The sequence below is a fragment of the Tenrec ecaudatus genome, chromosome 7, assembly GCF_050624435.1.
Source record: "Tenrec ecaudatus isolate mTenEca1 chromosome 7, mTenEca1.hap1, whole genome shotgun sequence".
Lineage (NCBI taxonomy): Eukaryota > Metazoa > Chordata > Mammalia > Afrosoricida > Tenrecidae > Tenrec > Tenrec ecaudatus.
In genome coordinates this window covers 23,529,679-23,544,761 of record NC_134536.1, presented here as the reverse complement: position 1 = coordinate 23,544,761, position 15,083 = coordinate 23,529,679, and the positions used below count along the sequence as shown (strand labels likewise).

The 15,083-nt window shown below is 45.0% G+C and overlaps 1 protein-coding gene across 5 annotated transcripts in view; it reads left to right on the top strand.

The window, feature by feature from the left end:
- The window catches only part of UTRN (utrophin), a 593,146-nt gene extending 583,575 nt beyond the window's left edge, over positions 1–9,571 (top strand). For 3 of the 5 annotated variants that reach the window (XM_075554428.1, XM_075554429.1, XM_075554431.1), the window contains exon 74: positions 4,243–4,313. In XM_075554428.1, the coding sequence (XP_075410543.1) occupies positions 4,243–4,298 (56 nt within the window). In that variant the 3' untranslated portion in view covers positions 4,299–4,313. Of the gene's footprint in view, positions 1–4,242; positions 4,314–7,574 lie in introns of those variants that run through there. The other 2 variants (XM_075554432.1, XM_075554433.1) reach the window with 2 other exon arrangements.
- Positions 9,572–15,083: the final 5,512 nt, after the last annotated feature.

Here is a 15,083-nt window from a genome sequence, read left to right as displayed (position 1 = left end):
AAAGTCTGGAGAAGTCTGGAGACTTTCAAACAAACTTTGACTTACAGATTTTGAAATAGAGTGGATATATCTTGAACTTAAAAATCAGCTATATGTGCTACCATGGAAATAGGTTGAAATGGATACCTTGTAGTGGATATCAAATGTAGAATTTCAGTTTAAAAATGTTAAACCATCAGTTCATGATGAGTTTTTTTCAAGGTCAGTTTTCTAAAGCAATTACTCTTAAATCTTTACAAAGGCATATCCTGGTAGCTAGATAATATAAAAGACCAAAATTATTTTAAATTAATATGGTTTACAACTTAATAGTTATAGTCACAGGACAAAAGGAATTTAAAAAGATAGATGTTCATCTCAGCTATAGACTCTGAAGGGAAGGAGAAAATTTCAGTTGGTAGAAAATCTTCTTAGCTATTAATATAGAAAAGAACATACATTTTATATGGGACTCACTTCGCAGAGCTTAACCTCCCCCTTGCATTGGTAGCCCCTTCTTGCGTGGTGGTCCCAGTTGTGAGGGTGTAGTATGGAACCTGGAGACATCTCCAGGAGAACCTGGCTGAGTTCTCAGACATACTTGTCTCACAGACGTGTGTGTAGTGTTTGTAGAGTTCGGGCATGCTCTTTATTAGCCATGTGTTTTAGAGAGCTCAAGTGCATTCTCTGCAAGGAATGACATGATATTTTAGAATCCCTTGGAATTTAGAGGTTATTTTTGTTTTCTAAAGCTCTGTTTATTAGTTTGGGTTTCAGTTGCCCAACGTAGTATTTATATCCCAAATTTTGATTGGTTATATCCCAAATCTGCTTCCATGAAAATACAGTGCTTAATTTGCAAAATTGGCACCTTATCAATTTCCCCCTAAACAGATGAAATCACTTTAAATTGGTGCAGAAGAGAAATAAGCACCTGACGTAGAGTTGGTGCATGAGACCTATCCCTGCGTGGAATGAATGAATGATTTATGTATTCTAATGAGGCTGGTTTTGTTATTGAAATGTTCCTCGATGATACCCAGAAGATGCTTTGGGACTCATTTGTTTCACTGGTCTTTTTAAGTCTCTCAGCTCGCAGACATCTTAATAAGCCTCTTGTATTCACGAAGTTTGCTGACCACCTTTGGAGGGTTTATCTGAGCAAATCGGATTGGCAACCTACCAATTCCCGGCCAGTCCCTGGAGCCCCTGTAACTAATGAGAACTTTACAATTGCTTGTCACCAGCATACAGTGAATTGATCCATGTGCTCCTCTTGACTTTTGATCCATTGTGGATTAAAAATTAGCAGGACCACAAGTGAATTGCCACTCCTGGCAGTCTTGGAATTAAAATGAAACTGTATTCACAAATCCTACTGGCACGAATTGCCTACTTACACGTGACTTTTTAAATGTTTTAACAGCGTCTCCTTTTGTTACACATCGCATTTCAGAATGGCTCCATCTTGAATGATTATCCCTGTTGGACCTGCTTGTGCCCTTGAATCTGGGGGCTTTAAAAGATCTCTTTTTAAGGATTTATGTTGCATTTCAGGGCAGCAGTGTTGCTGTGTCCTCCTGGCGAGGTGCCAGTGCAGAGAATTTCAGTGTACCCCACCACCCAGCCTGCCTTCCACCAGTGTTTTGTTGTGGTTTGTCTTCCTCAGAGACAAAGATTTTGGACCCCCAAGCTTTTTTTTTCACTGTGAATTGGCTTCTTAAAATTAATTTTGAATTTAATTAATTTGAATTCCAACAGTCATCTAACATCCCAAACCAAGTAAACAACAATAATTTCCCCTTTTCCCACTTTCGGATCTGTGGACCTTTGCTCTGGATGCTGGGGTGAGGTGACGTTCATTGTTGTGGTAGTAATTTTCAGCTCTCGAATGGCTGACCACCACCAGCATTTCCTTCACGTTTGCTCCCCGACTGAAGGCCTTCTTTAGTAAGGTGCTTCTTTATGTTCCTGCCTAGTTTGCTCATTGGTTTATTGGTCTTCTTGCTGTTGAGGTGTCATGGTCTTCTGCCCAGGGTAGAGATTAGCCCAGTGTGCCATCCCCCAAGCCCAAAGAACGTTGGGCAGGAGTGTGATAGGAGAGAGACCTTCTGTGATGTCCAAAGTGGGCTCACATTTTGATGGAAGCTTTTGAGACGCAGCAGTGTCTTGCTGTTTGTCTCCTACGGTTTGTCTGTTTTGAATTATGTTGGACATGTAGAGGCCCAGTAGAGGCCCCTCTACGTTTGTCCCTATTTTTCCTTTGATGGTCTTCTAGTTTTAGGTTTCGCACTTACATCTTTGACCCCTCTTGAATTTGTTTTTGTGTATGGGGTAGGATAGCTGGGTCCTATTTCACTGTTCTGCATATTAATATTCAGTTATGTCTGTTGCTTTCCCAGTCATATCTTTTGGCCCTTTGACAAAGGTCAGCTCTTCCTAGGTGGATAGACTTATTTCTGCATTCCCAGTTCGGCCCCATTGGGTTCTGTGTTGGCATTACCAGGCTCTGGAGATTACCGTGGCTTTGGGTATAGTGAGCATTGAGATTATGAAGTGCAAGGCCCTCTACTTCCTGAGTTCCTTTTAAAAAATTTATTTATATGAGTTGTTCACCAGAGTGCCATTGTCTTCCATTTTAAAAAAAGCTTTTGCTTGGGAGCAAAAGGGATTAAGTTTCTGTCTAAGGTTTCGCTGTTTGCTCTATTTGTTACGAAACCCAATCCAACCCATTCTGTTAAGTTGGTTCTGACTCATCATGACCATACAGGACAAACTAGAACTGCCTCCCATAGGGTTCCCATGGCTACACATCTTTAGGGAAGCTGGCTGCCACATCGTTTTCCCACAGAGCAGTTCCTTCAGCCCATGGTATAAAAAACCAAGCTCCCTGCCATTCAATCCGTTCTGAGTCCCAGCGACCCTCTAGGACAGTGTGGAATTGCCCCTGTGGGTTTCCTGGACGGTAACTGTTTACTGGATGAGAAAGGTGATTCCGCACAGTCACCTTGCACAACTGGTAGAACTACACCTGTTTCGGCCTAGTCCTGGGGCACACTTTCCCTCTAGAAGGTCACATGTCACATTTCATCTTTGTCACAAAGCTTCAGCAACCACTGAGTGATCACTGGTGTCTTTATCTGCCTCCGAGTAGAAACATGGGACACAGATGGGTTGCAGCAGCCTGCATGGTCAGGGACTATTCATCTTTGATTTAGATGTTACTGCTAGTGAAGGCAGAATGCTTTATTTTCCTCTAACTGGAGCAAGGAAAGGGGAGGTGAAATGATGGAGTCTTACAGGAGGGATGTGGTGGCAGGTTCATCAGGATGGCTTCTGTGTCCATCCTGGGCACTGGGACCAGCGTGGAATTGACCACACTGGTGCCAAGTGGAATTAGACACCGTATTCTGATTTATGTGACCTCTTAGCTGGGCCCTTTCCAGACACTGTTATTAGCCGTGTGTCCAAAAGGCAGCTAAGATTGGACTAGCCCCTTCCGTGATGGAAGGTGGCCCCTGGATGATACGAACAGGGCTCAGACACCTCTGCTACGCAAAAGGTGGGTGGTTCTAGTCTACCCAGAGGCTACTTGGAAGACAAGCCTGGCCATCTCCTTCCCCCAAAGTCAGCCGTTGGAAGGCCGGTGGGGACAGCTCCATTCTGATGCCCAGCAGGGTCTCTGTATGTCAGAGAGCCTCGACAGCCACGAGTTTCCCTGATGCCAATCCCGTCTTCCCAGCCTGGGGACAAGGAAGACACAAACCAAAGCCTTCAGACCCTTCATTTTGCTCTTGGCACCGTGGTGGTGAGAATTTGCACTATTTAGCAAAATCTACATAACATCAGCAGATTATACATGGGGAAATTTTAATGTGACATTTTAATGTAGTTTTGCAAAACTAAGTGCTCACGGAATGCGTTCGTGTGCACTTATTTGAAAGAGCCAGCATATGTTTTACATATTTTGGTAGAAATTCTGCATCATAAACCATATGGGATATGAGAAACTCACTACAAAGATGTAGCCTGTGTTAAAGCATTAGTCTCTCACGCCCTGAGCGCTCTCCTATTCCCCCTCCCCCTCCCCCCCTCCCCCCACAAAAGAAGAGTTTCTTATTAAGCTTCCATTGAGCAACTGGGAAGACTATGATCCTGCTCTGAGTGGAAGGGTCCATGCCCCACATGGGTGTCCCCGAGAACATTGAACCAGCAAGGCAAAGAACACACCCCTCAATTCATTTCTTTTGTTTTCTCTTACAGCTAATCTCCCCAGCAGGCCACAGGTAAGAGTTCATGAGTCCATTGACTCAGACTAAGTGGATTAGTTTCCATTGATTTCTGTGCTGCTTTAGCCACCATGCAAATAAGAAAACTTCCTGGACATGTAAATGCTACTTGATTCAATACAAGTTTGTCAGGCGAGGGCACCTCCCAGATGCCAAAAGTGCCCGGTCCTCTGTCCTCCCGTCTTTTGAATGTCATCCCGTGTGCGGGCCCAAGCAGCTTAAGGATCACAAAGCGCGCCGGCCCAGCCACCGTCCCATTCGCTCACCCGTAGGCCCCTCCAGTCAGCACCCACTGCGCACCACCGAGCAGAGCCCATGCTCTGCCCAGGACCAGGGTGGACACAGCCGCCACTGTTCCTCCAAATAGCCACCTAAAGTCTCTAGCTCAGAAATTTGGCTTTACAGAAAAATTCACTGGCACCACAGCGATGGTTCTGTTACTTTCAAGGGGCGCAGAAAAGCTCTCATTTTTTCATTTAACATGTTCCGAGAACCACTGGCCGAGGTAGCCCTGTGGCACTATCTTCCTTCTCAGGCACTCTTACTGAGAAAGTATCACAAGGCTACGGTAGATTCTTGGAGAACATTTTCTTTGATGAGCTTGTGGGTGAGCCTTCTTTGAGACAGCGAATCTTACGAGTTAGTTTGCCTTGTTGGCAAAGGGGCCTAGGATCAAACCTAGAAACGCAGACAGGCAGTCCATGTCTGGTGACGGAAGGGCAGGCAAGGGTGTGTGGATGGCCTCTTGTGGCTGCTGCTTATTGGGTCTCTGGAAGCTGAGGATCTAGAGGAGGTTCCCCGGTTTGAGGAGAGCCTGGAGGATTTCTGGTTGGTGTCTGTGGGTCAGGAGAGCAGTTGGAGTGGGGAAATGGAATGGAACACTCGGGAAGCATTAAGGGCCCAGATAGGTTGCCTGCACATGAACGTGAGACCAGGGTGTAGAGCCGTGTCTTGCTCTCTGGCCACGTTCAACCACAAGAGCACAGACATCATGGTCTGTCGAGTGTTGGATTTAACCGAGTTGAGGCTCTGGCATAACAGTATTGGAACCAAGGGAGTTGGGATAGGAGAGTGATTGGAATGATCAACTCAGGCATTTAAATTGGGTGGGGAGAGAAGCAAAACATTTCTATTATGAGAGTTAGGGGATAAAGGATGGCAGGGTCCCTGGATTGTGGCGTCAAATAGTCCCAGGATGTCCTGAGGCTGGAATGTAGAGAAGTGGTTCTCCGAAGGTGGGGTGATTGGAAGTCAAAGGATGGGGGTTACATGCACTAGCCACGGTCCATCTCTGGACCAGCGATTGAGTGCCTCAGGTGGGTGCGGGACATGGAGGAGAGGATTTGGGGGAACCAAGGAGCTGGAGGGCTGTGAGGATCATCTACATTGAAATTGCTCAGATTTTTAGAAAACAGCATTCATGTAGGTGATAGTTCATGAAAGCGAGACATTTCTTCTTTAAGAAATGGGTGCAGTATCAAAGATGACTTGGGATGACATGAGATATATATATATATATATATATATAGAGAGAGAGAGAGATAGATAGAGAGAGAGAGAGAGAGAGAGAGAGAGAGAGAGAGAGAGAGAAAATACCTTGGGAGTTGCAATGAGGGACGAGCAAGAGACATTCCCCAGGCCTGAGGAGTGGGGAGGAAAACAGCCCTGTGTGAGAGGTTATGGGTGAACAGGAAGATCGTAAGGGGGCAGCAAGGCAAGGACTTGGTGGCAGAGCCCGTGAGGATAGATGAGCCAGAAGACACAGGGGAAGGCTTTCAGGAACTAGGGGACATGGATCGTGGGCACAGCACCAGGGCTCTGCAGGTCTCTGGAGGAATGGGATGCGGTGGGTGAAAGGTCACTGGGCCTCTGGAGCAGTCTGTGGACTAGGCAAGCCTGTGCGTGCTGGGGCCAGAGCTCGGGTGGGAGATACAGATTTTAAATTCTCAGACACTTCCCGGTACGAATGTTTAGAATTTCTTTGCTTTTTATATATGTCCAGGAATACAGTTGTTTTTTCTTGCCTACTGGTTGGAACTAACATCCAACTCCGTGCTGAAGCGCGCTCTTTCCCTCTCTCCCCACCCCCCGCAGTATGCCTTTTCTCCACCCTTCAACTCTGGTCATGCATTGCCGATACCTTGCTTGTATCCCGTGAAAAGTCATCACCACATCCAATTCTCAGAGATCGTAGAGCACACAGAAATAACTCAAATATCGCTTTAGTCTGTATGTCTGTCATGAATGCGCACCAGAGCTGTCTTAAAGAGAAACATGAACATGTAACAACACTCTCCTTTCCCAGAGAGAATGAATTTCTCCCTCACCCTCTGTCCCCCAAGTACTTTGAACCGACCTTGGTGGTTGGCCTTTGTCACAATAATGTTGAAGGGAGACGCATTCTAGAGATGTCTCTGACATCTCGGGTCAGTATCCAGAGAGGCCAGCACAATGCCAGCATCCCAGTGGGAACACCCTCAATGCCTGCTGAGCGTCTGTCCCCTGTAAAATGCCCACAAGATCTAGACATACATTTCTCCAGAGCCCAAACTTGAATCATAACGGCAAATGGAGCATCGGGCCTAGACTCAAATGAGTTTGCGGTCTCTGGGAGACTGGCTAGGACAGTGGCTGCTTGGCCGCTCTCCCAAACTCCAGGAACCCAGTTCCATGGGAACAAGGAACGCGACCTTGTCTCTGGATCTTGAGCGGCCCTCCTGGTTCAAGGCTGTGGCCCAGTTTGGATTACTTTTTAGACTGGTGTTTAAACCTATTTCCAATGGAAATAATTTTTAAAAATCATCAAGTCACCTGACTTTTGAACACTTGTGCCACTGCCCGAGGGTGGTCCAGATTTAGATGCTCTCTTGCCTCCGACATTGTCCCCCAAACCTTTAGCTGTCACCAGGGCGTAGACCTTTGGATTATAACCCCTGTCTTGGGCTCTTCTCTTGAGTCCCTGTTGGGGTTGGCACGGGTCAGGGCCTCCCCTCTTCAGGAAGCTGCCCGAGTCCACTGGGGAGAGACTGGCTTCTCACACCAGTGGAGCTCACTTACCTTTGGTACCTCCAGCTGGAAACAGCTGCATCCTCTCCGTGTCCAGTTGGGCTCCATCCTTGACAAGAGCTGCAAGGATGAAAAGCTGATGGGGCCACAGTCACATGGGAACCCCAAGGGTGCCCCTTGGACGCAATGACAAGGGTTTGGCATGAGCACTTTCCCTTTCTGAAGGAGTTGACAGGCCGCTGCTCCCTGGATTGTGTCACCTAAATGCTGTTCTGACGGTGCTGTTTTCCATTCCCACAGGCAATGTGAAGTAGTCATCCAGCCAATCAACGTTTCCTGACATTACAGTATTGCCCTTTTCAGCAAACGCCAATTCCAAGCTCCATTTAATCAGAAGCTGCATGGCTCTGTGACGTGCCGTTGAGTGGGGACTGTGTGTTCTACTGGAGGAGTAAAACACTGACTATCCAAAGAGAAAAGGATATTTTTGTTTTTATAATAACCGTATATTATTTTCTTCGTCCCTTTCTATGCAACTGTAAATTAATGAAGAGAGTGGTATTTGGAAATGGTAATACATTTGTCGCTGATTTGTATAATGTATACAGCATTGGGAACAGGGGTGGGGCTTTCTAATCGTATACATTTTAATTAATCATGTCCAGCATTGCATAAGAATCAGAAAGTTTTTCAGTTTTACATTCCTTCTGCTGTTCATTTTAACCTTGTACAATCATTTCATGTATCTTTCTGACCCACTCACCATTACGTTTATTCATCTGCCATATGACCAAGTAGATTTTACTGTATTTTTTTTTCTTCATAATTTGGCCAAATCAGTAGGTTCACATATTTCCGTCATCTATTCCGTCTCTGTGGGGAGTAGACTGCAGCTCCGTGGGTACAGGTGAACTTTGTTTGGCATCGCCCACTTCCTTCATGTGATCACTTTGATCCGCACCAGGAGAGGTCCCCTGGAGCTCCCCCTGCCTTTGATTTCTCTCCTTAGAAAAGTAAGTCACAGTTTCCTTATTTCATGTCCGAGTCTCTATGAGGGGAGACGTACAACAGAATTCTGAGTTCAGAGATCGTTCTACCAAAGGTTGCCCCGTGAAGCAATTGTTCATTTTGACACGGACTTCGTAGATAACCCTTCTTCCTTCACACCTGTTGATTTTCACTCACACATTCACACTAGACCTTCATAGGATTCTTCATAGGAGCATATTGTTTTTAGTTCCCTTTGAAGACACTTTTGCTATGGCGCATGCCTTTCTAGCCCTTTCTAATACTTGAAACTCGCAGTAATGTTCATGCTAAGAGGTCACGGATCCAATTTAGTGCCTATGTCATCTCACCTTGGTGGGTGAATGAACAGGTGTTTAAATATCCTTAATTTGATCAATATATTTGAGAAGATGTTTGTCTAACACCTCTATCATGGATTCTAAAGAAGAACATCAGTGCTTACGTGGTGGTACCCTGCCCGTAGCTTTGAGTGCATTCAGTGAGGCATTTGGGTCAGTTTCTGATTTCACATGGAATTGACCCCGTTTAAATATGTTATTTAATTACCAAATGTAGACAAACCAAAACACAAAAGAGTCACAGTGACGTGTTTGATCTGATTCCAGTGTCGATTGTGCTTTTCAAACATCTTTTTAAAGGACATCTTAAACTTTGGGGTCTCTTTAGCTGGGAACTGGCCAGAAAGGAGTCTTAAAGTTAGAAATTGCTATTCTTTTAGAATAGGTTGGGTGGGTAGAGGGGGAGGGGGGACGAGGGTGTCTATTTGCAGCATAGATATTTTGAGAAGAAGAAACTTGTTTTATATAAGGGGAAGCCGTGACCACCTTTCTACCTCAGCCATCTCCATCCATCGCGTTGGAAATAGCTGGATGCAGCTGTAGTCGGCAAAGTCTATAGCGCCTCCATCAGGCCACATCCCACCCAGACAGGCACCAACACCAAGGAAAAGACCCCCGAACGCCGAACGCCACGTTGTCGATTGGGTGTCTTCTGTGTTCTTACTTTGCAAAGTTATGTACGAATTGTTTTTTTCTGCCCGTGTTTGTATGCCAAGTGCCCTCCACGCTTAAGGGGCAGCTACTTAAAACACTACATTGTAACCTTCGCCTGAATCTGAATAAAGACAAATAAGCCTATTGCAGTAACAGCAAAGGAGAAATAAGTGTGTCGTTCTTTTGAAATATGTGCGGAAGAGCTCATCACAGGTCATCATCTAACCTGGTCACATGCTGTATTTTCCATCCCAAATAAAAGTAATTTTAACACATGGTGATGTTGCCGTTTCTCAGCCGCGTTCCCTGACCGAATCCGAGGGCCAAATGTACCTTTATGACAGTAAAATCGAGAAGGGACCTATATCTTGATACATTGACATCGTTCCTGCCGCCTCTCTGCTCCATCCCAATACGGTTTCTAATTTCCCAAGCCCATGTCTCTGCACCTCTCTGCCTTTGGCACATGTGCACGCAGTTACATAACTCCCGGTTTCCTTTATAGGTAGACGGCTTGTTAATGGAAAACAGTGCTGGCTGTTAAAGAAATGTATGTGAGGTTTCCTGGGCCTTTTGTTTGTTTCTACTACCGAGATGCTGCCGGCATTTGGTTCATGACAGTTCCCCCTTTTAAATCCGCTCTTAGCCTCAGTTCTTAAATAATGTGCCTTTTCCTCATTCATTGGATTTTAGTTACTAGTAGTAGATTTAATAAATGTCTGAATCCATCTACTGGGGAACTGTTGAAAATAATGTTACTTGATTCTAAAGTTAATAGCTGAGCTATGAAATATGAAGCTATCCTTCCCCCCAAATAGAATTCGTCAAAACAAAAGGAAATGGAAACATTCGGATGAATGCCCATTCAAAACATCTGTCGATCTCCAAGTAATATTCACATGAATCATTCTTAAGAAAATACGCTTGGTTTCTGAAACCTGTTGATAGTGGAAAATGGTAGTGAGTACAAATGGAAACGTTTTTATATTACACCTTCACCTTGTTTCTTCTCTGTATCATTCACATTTATAACGTGCATATAGTGTATCTGATGATGCAATCTATAGTAATGTATTTATACCATTTTTAAATGTAGCTTTCCCTTGACCACCTGCCCCTCAATTTCAGAAGGAAAATGTTTTCAGAGGCCTTTCTGAATTCATTAGTTGAGAATTGAATGGAAACATAGTGAAACACCGCTGGCGACACACCATCTTCTATGAACCAAGACAAAATTAAAATCAAACAATGGCCACGAAGTCATTTCCAGCTCAGTGACCCAGTATGGGGCTTCCTAGTCTCAATCCAGAGAAGCTTATGGTTTTGAACCTCTGACCTTGAAGTTAGCAGCTCATCCTATGGTTCCAAAGCGGGTCTGAAAACTTCGTTGACAAACATTGCTGCTTTGTGTCTTTTGTGACAGTAAGTGATTATTTTGAGCCCGTACGGAGGCCACGTGGCAGGCTCAGTCACATGATATCTTGTTGCCCCTGGTACCAGTTATCTTAAGGTTTCATCACAGTAATCAATTCAACAAAGAGCATTGATTTAGCTTACAGGTTCAGCTCATCTGGGCAGGGCACTGTTCATCTCTGCTGGATTCACCTTTGTGACTCACCTTGGAGCAGATGATCTTGACTGCTTGGCTCACACGTTTAGTATTGCCTGGCTAAACATGCTTAATATTGGTTGATATGGGAAGGGATGATTAAGCAGGTTCTTTCCGTCACTAAGAGCCTAACTGGGATAAGATAGCCTGCGATACAGAAGGCCAGGTGGATGGCTTTTCTGGAAATTGGCTCATCACCACTTCCATTGCCTTCTGATGGTAAAAGCAAGTTCCAAGTCAGGTGTGGGGGTAGACTTTCTCTCTCTCATGGGAGACACTGCGAAGCGCTAGGATAGAAGGTGTGGCTCCGGTGATGAGCTGAGGCCTTCACCACTGTTGGTGTTTTACACTCATGGTAGGTTGAGGGCTCTGGGAGCTTTCTCACGGGGCTTGACCATACCGAGGAATTCCTGCTTGGCCATGACAAAGTTGGGAAGTTTCAGATGACCCCGAGGTGCAGACCAAGGGATCCCTACCGTGCCGCTTCTGCTCTGACCCACAGCTCTGGCTCTTTCTTTGTATTTCTTTTCTTTGACCATCTCGACTTCAGGGTAGGGCAAGCACAGGATTGGGGGCTAAAATCCTAGCATGCTCATTTCCCTGGGCCTCTTGCCCACAGCTTTTTCTCAGTAAAATGGGGAAACCCGCTTTCAACAAAGGGCACGGAGATCGCACAGTCATCCAGTTTAAGGAAGAAAAACAGCACATGTGTGCCCAGACGCCTACGCAAAGGAGAAGACCTCAGACTGATGGTAAGGAACGAGGGAAAACAGAAGGGGGGAATGCAAATGAATAAAAGTATGATAACTGAACAGAAGAATGGCCAGATTGAATTGTTGCTTATATTTAGCTATAAGAATCTGAAATATATACAGGAGGTGGTTTACTTTGACCAAACGAGTAGGATGTTCATGTGCTAACATGCCGCATCCCCAGCTTTTGTAGAAACGTGATTTATTTGTACTTTTCATAAGCTTACAAATGGGGTGCAAAGCTCTCATTTGTCAGGCCTTCAGAGTCATTGCGGGTATTTGTATATTAGGAGATTTGCAGATGACCCACATGCCTGGGTTCAGACACACTTCCAGTGTGTTGGTGAATTTTCTGTGGGAGCAATTAGGAAAAATGAGCTGACAAATGGTCCCCAGAATAGCTCTGTCCTCAGTTCAGAAGTCACAAGTGCTAAATTTGTAATTAAACCGAAAGGGTTCCCAAGCAGCTATGGGATGTAATTATCATGCGTTCTTTGATAGTGCTTTTTGAAAAGTGTTTTCCCCAGACATCTAAAGTATTGATTTCAGATGTTTGTTTCACAACCATTATTTTTACCCCTTTGGGAAAATAAAGTGACACGAAAACTGTTGGGGAGAACTAAATGAGAGGCCTGGAAATCTCTCCCGCGCCGCCCTTCAAAATCAAGAACAGTCTTCTTCATTCTACTCCGAATTCTTCTCTGAACTGTTCTCAGCCCACATGAAACCAGACAACCACACATGACTTTCAGAATGACTGTGAGCTTTTTCAGAAACACTGCCTGGTCCTAGAGCAGTGGTTCTCAACCTTCCTAATGCCGTGACCCTTTAATACAGTTCCTCATGTGGTGGTGACCCCCCAACCATAAAATTATTGTCGTTGCTACTTTATCACTATCATTTGCTACTGTTATGAACTGGGCGACCCCTGTGAAAAGGTCATTCAACCCCCAAAGGGGTCAAGACCCACAGGTTGAGAACCGTTGCTCTAGAGGATCTGGATGTACGCCTTTCTTTCTCCCTGACTCTCACCAAGCAGGCTTAGATAATCAATGCCGTCTGATAGAAAACACTACTCGGCACAAAAAAGAACAAACTACATGCCAGACCCGATATCCCAATGATGCCGGTTAGGTGCCCTGGAGCCAGTTCTGACCCACAGCAACCTACTGGGCCAGAAAATGAAGCAGCTGGTCCCGCACCGTCCTCGCCGTCATTACATTGCTGCAGCGATTGTGCCAACCTATCTTGTCAAAGGTCTTTTCCCCCCATGCCCATCAACTAGGCATGATGACCTTCACAATACCGATAACGGATCCACAGAACATGAGATGAAGTCTCACACCCTCTCTTCTAAGGAATATTCTAGCTAGACCTCTTCCAAGATAGATACTTGTTCTTTTTGACAGTCCACAGTGTACTGTCAATTCTTTGGTCTTCCCTATTCGAAGTCCAACTTGCACATGCATATGAGGTCATTGAAAACACGATTTGGGTCTGGTGGTGTAGAGATTACTCTTTGGGCTGTGATCCACATGGTCAGCAGTTCGGAAGCACCAGCAGCTCCAAGGGGAAAAAAAGACTGAGCTTTCTACTCCCATAACCAGTTACAGTCCCAGAAACCCACAGAGGGTTGTTATGTCATCATTGACTCAATAGCAGTGAGAGATGATCAGGTGCACCTTCATCCTCAAAGGGATATCCTCTATCTTCAACACTTCAGGAGGTCTTGGACAGCAGGTATCCCCAATGCAATGTGTCATTTGATCTTGTGACCACTGCTGTCATGAGCATTGATTGTGGAGCCACGCAAGAAAATTCCCTGGCAACATCTATCTTTCTCCCATTTATCATGATGTTACTGGTCCAGTAGAGAGGAATTTGATTTTCTGTACATTGAGTTATAATCCATACAGACGTCTGCAATCCTTGACCTTCAACAGCAAGTGCTCCAATTATATCAATGATGAATTCATTAAATTAAAAAAGAAAAGGAAACAATGTTATGCTTAACTGGAGGATGTTAGACATAAATGAAAATTCTCAATTGATCTGAAAATTAGTAGCTACTACTTTATTTAAAAATATGCCCAAGTGCCTGAAGTGAACGAGATACCTTCTAGGTCGACAAACAGAAGCCAAAAGTCTTCCTTTCGTGGAGTCCCGAATCAAATGGATAGGCACAATAAGTATGTGATTATCATCCACAGTGAGGGGAACTTGGTGACAAGGGGGTGGTGGTTGTGCACGCCACAACTCCATGGTCACGAATGCAATGGATGATGTGTCCCCACCCCAGCCAGTCCTGGGCCTTTGGGGCTTGGCTACAGGGGAGTCTCTCTGGGACATGGGGGTACAGTGAATGGTGTGACCGTTTGCCTGGCATGCCTACACTGTAGGGTAGGCTGTGCTCCTCTAGGGTTTCCCATATGGGCTCCAATAAATGTCTTCCCTTTTGCTTAAAAAAAGAGAGAGAATGCAATGGACATAGCACAATTTTCCCAACAAAGAAACCTTATGGCAAAATAACAGGAGATCCGCAGTGCCCAGGAGCTCTGGGGCACTCAGAGGTTAGGATTTCTGAATAGCACTGTATTTCTAAAGCAGTGCCATGCCTGTGAACATCCTGCTGTGTGTGTTTTGGATATCGAAGTCATGTTTTAATATTATAGCTATCGAGAGAGGCTGACCCCAGGAAGTCTAGGGAAATGGCGAGTAAATAGTAAAACTATTATGGGCATTAATTCAGGACATTGAACGGGAATGTTACTCTGCATGCCAACCAATACATTCCTGTCATTACAAAGGCATGCTCCAAGCTGGGCGATGACCACGGAAAACAGTGCTGTAAAATTGCCCTCGACCGAGTTCCATCCTCCGTTCAGAGAAACGTTTATACTCATAGGAAGGGCTGTTTGCCACTGTGGGGTATGAGTTGGGCTGATAACCGCAAGGTCAAGCGTTCCAAATAAGTTGCTGCCGTGCCATAGAAAGACGAGGCTTTCTCTGACCATCAAGAGTGAGCCTTGGAAACCCACCGGGCAGTTTTAGTCTGTCCTATAGCGGTGCTATCAATGGAATTGATTCAATGGCCATGAGGAGGTCAACCTGCATGGGCCACGTGTAGCAGGCACTACAAAGCAGGTGTGAATTGCAAACATAGCAGGCAGGCATCCCCACAATGGTCTCTTGAGATCCGGTTATTAACTCTTTGTATCGTTAGTCAAGGCAGTCCTGATTTCTGAAAAAGCTGTCTGAAGCCTATCAGAATTATTATGACTGGTGTGTGAAAACACGGAACTATAAATCCTTGTATTGTTCATTGGAAGGCCTAGCTCTTTTGCATGCAGATAAAAACTCTTAACTTTCCCCTCAGGTGTATTCATAGGGTACTTACTACTCTATATTATTCCAACTTCTATGAAAT